This window comes from Leptonychotes weddellii, chromosome 1 (assembly GCF_054177405.1).
Source record: "Leptonychotes weddellii isolate Sample4059 chromosome 1, ASM5417740v2, whole genome shotgun sequence".
Taxonomy (NCBI): Eukaryota; Metazoa; Chordata; class Mammalia; order Carnivora; family Phocidae; genus Leptonychotes; species Leptonychotes weddellii.
In genome coordinates, this window is record NC_138369.1 from 75177671 (window position 1) to 75183670 (window position 6000).

At 37.8% G+C, this 6000-nt stretch overlaps 1 protein-coding gene across 1 annotated transcript in view; it reads left to right on the plus strand.

Annotated features, from left to right (window-relative positions):
* Positions 1-6000, plus strand: part of COL6A6 (collagen type VI alpha 6 chain) — a 136159-nt gene that overhangs the window by 24565 nt on the left and 105594 nt on the right. Inside the window, exon 2 of the mRNA XM_081796889.1 lies at positions 3608-3711. Within this exon, the coding sequence (XP_081653015.1) occupies positions 3640-3711 (72 nt within the window). The 5' untranslated portion in view covers positions 3608-3639. The remainder of the gene's footprint in view (positions 1-3607; positions 3712-6000) is intronic.

The window sequence follows — 6000 nt, forward strand, 5'->3', positions numbered from 1 at the left end:
TTAAATAAAATAAGGTTTGCCTTATTGAAATTTTAGTCCCCTTATGTTGATGTCCTTGGGTCTGGAAGGATTCCAGCAGAGCTTCTGACCCAGAAGGGGTCAATAACTGAGACCTGCTCCTTCTCTTGCTGTCGTAGTCCCTCTAACACAGGACCTTCCCAGGTGGTTGTCTAAGGACTACTTTCCTCCCTAAGACTGTTTCAGAACATGTGCTTGATATTTCCCTGTGCTCTTGGCTTAACTGGTCACTTTTTTTCTTCTAGTACTATTTGTTAGATCAAAGAACAGTAATGTATGACAGTTGGAATTTGGAGGATGTAATCCCTTGTGCTTCAGATTAGGAACCCACAGAAGTGAGGTGGGGTGTCCAGTGACACAACCACTGAGGAGCAGAGTGAAACCCAGGTCATGAGACTTTATAGCCTATGCTCTCTCCACTGAATCAAACATTCCTCCACACACACGAGTGTCAATTTTACAAAATGGCAAGGTCCTAATGACCTTGTTCAATATGATCAGTCTACATACAGCCTCTCTTTGTGATTCTAGAAACTGCAATTAGGAAAAACATGACATTAGTAAAACTATGCAGCTTGCTTGCCCCAAGAGTGCTTGTGTGTCTTGTATTGCTTACCATCACTGATTCACTGTTTATTTGTTCCAATTGTGTGCCAAGGATTTGTGCTGTAGCATTTCAGCGTGAACGTTGTCTCTCTTTGGATATTTTTCTTTCTACCTTTTGACTTCTGAGAAGTAGAACAGCTTAAGAAAGGGAAATAATGGAAGAGATGGGGGGGCGGTAAATAAGCAAATGACAATTTATCCTGAACTTTGCAGCACAGACCCAGTATTGTTTCTTACAGTGCAACAGCTGACAATATTCTTGTTTCCGAAAAATAAAACCCATATGCTTGGAAATGATGTATCTTGCATGCTCATTTTAAAGGAAAAAATGGCATTTATCTTAATTTTGCTGAAGTCTCTTTAGTTTCCCTTCTGGGCTGTTAATATTTTTTTGAAGACATGTCCTAGATTATGAATTGGCTTGCAGGGGGCAGAGGTCTCCCTGAAACCCCTTGTTCTTAATAGCCTCAAGAGAGGTGTTGCACAAGTTCTAAACATTCTGGGTTTGAAGCCAAGGGTTTGGTGGCTGTGTTGCTTTTGCAGCTGTGGTTTAAATTAGAAACATTCTACCTTCTCAACAGAAAATTTAGAGATCCAGATTTTTTAAAGCTTTTTATAGCCTACAATTTCCAGAAGAAGTAGATTGGCCTCAGCTTGTTTGATTCAGAATAAATGAATTACAACAAAATTTAGATTAAAGAGAGCTGTGCCTTTGGGAGTATTTCTATAACAATCTCATTGTTAAGATGGAGTGTACAGTGAATTTAAATTTTATGTTATTACTTTAAGTAAATCTCTCCTTTGTTCTCCACTCATGTCTTTGGGTATTTTTTTTTAATTGTTTTTAAATATTCAGATATTTAAAAATTTATGTAAATCCTGGTCATGTCTGGGAGTAGAACAGCAAACAGATTATAGGCAGTTCATTCATGTTTTGATGCGGTCAAAATGATCCCCAGTCTTCTAAGCATGAGCTTGAAGGCTTAGCCCACTATTAGTCTGACCGTATACACGAAACACGGCACATATGCACTTTAAGAGAAACTTTTGCATGTGGATTCCACACTGTGTAGCTTTATAACACACCAGATTTGGGATTCCATTTAAAGGGTGCAAGAAAGTTATTTCGCAAGATGCTATTCCAAAGAACTCAACTTTTATTGTATCACGGTATTGATCATCTGCATGGGGAAATTTCCAGATGCTTCATGCAGCTTTGGGATTATTGTGGCCTTTCCTAATCCTCACTTTTCTATCCAGGTTTTAACTTTCAGAAAGAAACTTGGAGACACTTTTCATGTTCACAGTGTTGAGTTTGGGATGCAGGGTAACAGAGTTTGCAAGGACAGATCTTCTGTGGGCTGTACATCCAACTGTGGCCCATTTTATCAATGTGATTGAGTCTGTTACTTACTTCCCCTTTATGAATCTGTTTCCTTATCTGCAAAATAAGAATAATATCACCTGCTACTAGGTTTGTTATCAATATCAAATAGGAGAACAAATGTAAAGCAGTTAGCACAGGGCATGACACATAGTAAAGGCTCAACAAATGTTGGAATTTGTTGTTATACACATTTGTAGAAAATTTGGAGATATTACGAATTGGTTTTCATTTTGGGCAATCCATGTTAGGACTAACATGCCTCTAAAATGGAAGGGTTGAACTAAAAACAACCTCTTATGAGCCCTTTCCAGTTCACTGTTTACCTCGGAGTAAGTTGATAAATTGACTTACAGCCTGAAAAGTTTATATCATCTAGGCTTATGAAGGAATAAGGCAGAGTCCCAAATTCCGGAATGTCAGAGGGATGATGGAGTAGGTGAGGAAATGGGGATGGAATTTCGCATGGTACAGGTCCCTTTTCTGAAGGGGTGAAGTACTAAGCACTAGGAGCCTGCCTGACAAGAAGTGAGACAGCCATATATAATATTGCAAAATCATGTTTGGGTAAGAATTCAGCAAGAACGGAGATACTAGTTTATTAATATGGATCAATTGATTTTTCACTGAGTGGATGAATGAATGAATAAATGAGCCCAACCTGCTTCATAAAAATATTTATTTTCAATATCTTTACTATTTTATTTTATTCTATGAAATGAATAATTCTAGGTGGCCGAAAATGCTTTAGGTCAAAGTAGAATTGGAAAACTCTTGCCTCACACAGTTCTAGGTAGTTGGAAGTAAACTGGTGCAAATTCAGTCATTTGGAGGAGCAAGATATCATTATGGAAAATGGAAGACCACTACTTTTATGTCTTCTCTCAAATTTAAGGATAAAGGGAAATGGTTAGTGTAGAAAAGGAAAAAACAAGGAATTTTGACCACATCTAAAAATACTTACTGCTCAAATATGAAACACACGTACATGTTCATGATAGAGAAATTACAAATCAAGTCTTAGACTGTGTCCCAGCCATGAACTCTGAATTGTCTTAGCAGTGAAGGGACCGAGGGTAACACTAGGATATGGGGATAATGACTAATAGGGACACAAAGTGTTGTTGGAACTAGAATGCATCTGGCTCCCTCCATTGAAATCCAAAATTTCATGTTTGTTTTTTTTTTAAAGATTTTATTTATTTATTTGACAGAGAGAGACACAGCGAGAGAGGGAACACAAGCAGGGGGAGTGGGAGAGGGAGAAGCAGGCTTCCTGCCGAGCAGGGAGCCCGATGCGGGGCTCGATCCCAGGACCCCGGGATCATGACCTGAGCCGAAGGCAGACGCTTAACGACTGAGCCACCCAGGCGCCCAAAATTTCATGTTTCTACAGGGTCTTAGACCAGGAAAAACTTTTATGATTGTGTAAATGCTTGTGGATCTTTTTCCCTAAGGTACTTCGCAGATCAGAAACTCAGGGATTCTGCCTTCTATTGTATCCGGTTTGCTATAAAATTTTGTGTGCTCCTATGTGTGTGTCTTGATTCCAAAATAATATCCACAACAATTTTAGGTGTTTATATTTTTGCCTTTCAGATTTCAAGTTGGAGAATATTTTAGGTCATAATATGAAAATGCTGCTGATTTTGTTCCTCATAATAATTTGTTCCCATGTCTCTATGAACAAAGATCCCGGTAAGTAAAAAAAGGAAAGAATTATTTTCCTTAATTTTCATTATGGAAAATAGATAATATGATTTGACCTACTTAAAAGTTAAGAGTTTTGCTTTGATTTGATTTTAATGGTGGTAAAGGTATGGATAGTAGCTCAATTTCTTTTTGATGTCAACCTGTGTTCCTTTAAAGCTCATTTGTTTCTGGACCTTATTCCTTGGTTATGATAGAAAGCTATAAGAGCTGTTATTTTGTCCTCAATTTCAACCCCTTTGAGGTCTGTTGGGAGTTTGTATGAAAATTCTCTTTTAATATTAGATTCAGGCCTGGAAAATTTGGCGTGTCTCTTCCTAGTTCATTTGTGCCAAAACCTTGTCTTAGTTAAGTATCCAGATTTTGCTCCAGTTTAAAATGTTTCCTTATTGTAAAGAAAGTGCTTTTGCCCTGAAGAGAAAGCTCCATAGCTGTCTGTCAGTAGCCTTTGTCCCGTGGACATGAAGTCCAAGTACTGACATGCCCTTCACTGCCACCACTGCCTCTAAATAGTGAGTTCTCACACTGGCCACTTCATGTCCGAGGCCACCTATATTGGCTTTCACAGTTTTCTCAAGGACTCTGACCTTGGAAGCAAGTCAAGACCTTCTGAAGAGAGAAACTAGACTTTGTTCTGTAAACATCTTCCTTTGCTATCTCACTGGGCTTGAGATTAAGCTTTTTAAAGAGAAGCAGTGCTTTTTCCCCACTGTCCCATGGTTCAGACATAATGTTGGACCGTATCAGAACATGACTCTATCTCATGTGCTAGTTGTCTACGTTCCCTTTCTCCACACGAGGAGTGCGGCGTTATTCATGCATAGAAAGATCACTTTTGGTCACAGGTCAAGCCATCCTGGGCAGGGCTCCCCTGACAGTCCTCACAGGGGCTCCAGCCTTCTCTTGGAAGACATTGTTAATTCACCCTCACTTATTTCTTCCCCTAAAGTCACTGCTGGCTGTATGGTCATCAAAGGAGTCTCAAACTGGTTGAAATTAGGTTCTTTAGAAGACAGGAAAGAATATTATCCTCTATGCCTTGATCAAACTGCTATCAAGAGAACGAAATCACACGTAGGGTGCCAACGCTGGTTTCCTGGCAACTGTAGACAGGAAGAGGTTGAAGTTACTTTAATTTCATTAGAATTTATCTCACAACCACTTCAGCTCATCAGAATCTGACTGAGGAAGAACTGTAGATATTTTCTAGTTGAATCCACTCATTTTAAAGGTGAGGAACCTGAGGTCCAAGTATGTTGAATGGTTTGACAGAGCAGGTGGAGTTAGCTGATAACAAAGTCAGGACTTCGGTTCTTTGTTCCATTATACCGTATTTTCTTAAAGCTGCACCATCAGACAGATAGACCCTTCCCTCCCTTCCCCAGACAGGAAATGGATCTTCTACTAAAGTGGTGAGAACTCTGAATTCAAACCAGCAGATCACCAATAAACAACATTTTTGTGCTTAAACCCAGTGATTCTCTATCACATAAAAATCTCATTTTATATACCTAGCATTGAACCTGGCATTGAATGAAGCCTTAAAAGTTCAACAAAGTATTGTATTCCTATATAAAAATTATGATGTTACTGCTAACTAAAACTATAATCCCTTTCCTAGCTTAAGGCATTCTGGTTTCTATCAAGTTTTACTTATGTAAGAATAAATTGACCAATTATAATGCTCACTCATATGGTTCATCAAAAAATATTATAAAGAACTTTAAATTTGCCACATTTTTGTGATTTTTAGGTATTTTTTAAACTTCATCAATTTAACACTTGGGAATACAAAGCTAATATGTATATAAGTTAATCAGATCACTCTTGGCATTGCTTAAAGAGGAATCACAATGAAAGAATATCATTCAGATTTCTCCATTCTAACAAATTCAAAGCAATGTGATTCAATTAAAATTTTTATTGGTATAAATGGAGATCAAATTCTAAAAGCAAAAAAGGGGGGGTGAATCAGCCACTAAAGGTATAAAAACCCAGGATTTTTTACTTCTCTAAATTTATCTATTTCTAATTAATTCCATACAAAAGTAATGCTTAATTTGTGATGAGTTCAAATGAGAGGGTGTATGGAAGGAATCAGCCCAAGAAACAGAGCTTCCTTTTCTTGAGAGAATATTAATTTCAGGCTGTTATTTTCAGTTCATTGGGAAGGTATTAAACATACAAATAAAGGAAAGTAAGTTTTTCTACAAATGGTTGGCATTCAATGGGGTAGTAAATTTCTAAAATTTTTGCTTTGTTTATATGTTTCTGGGTTTGTA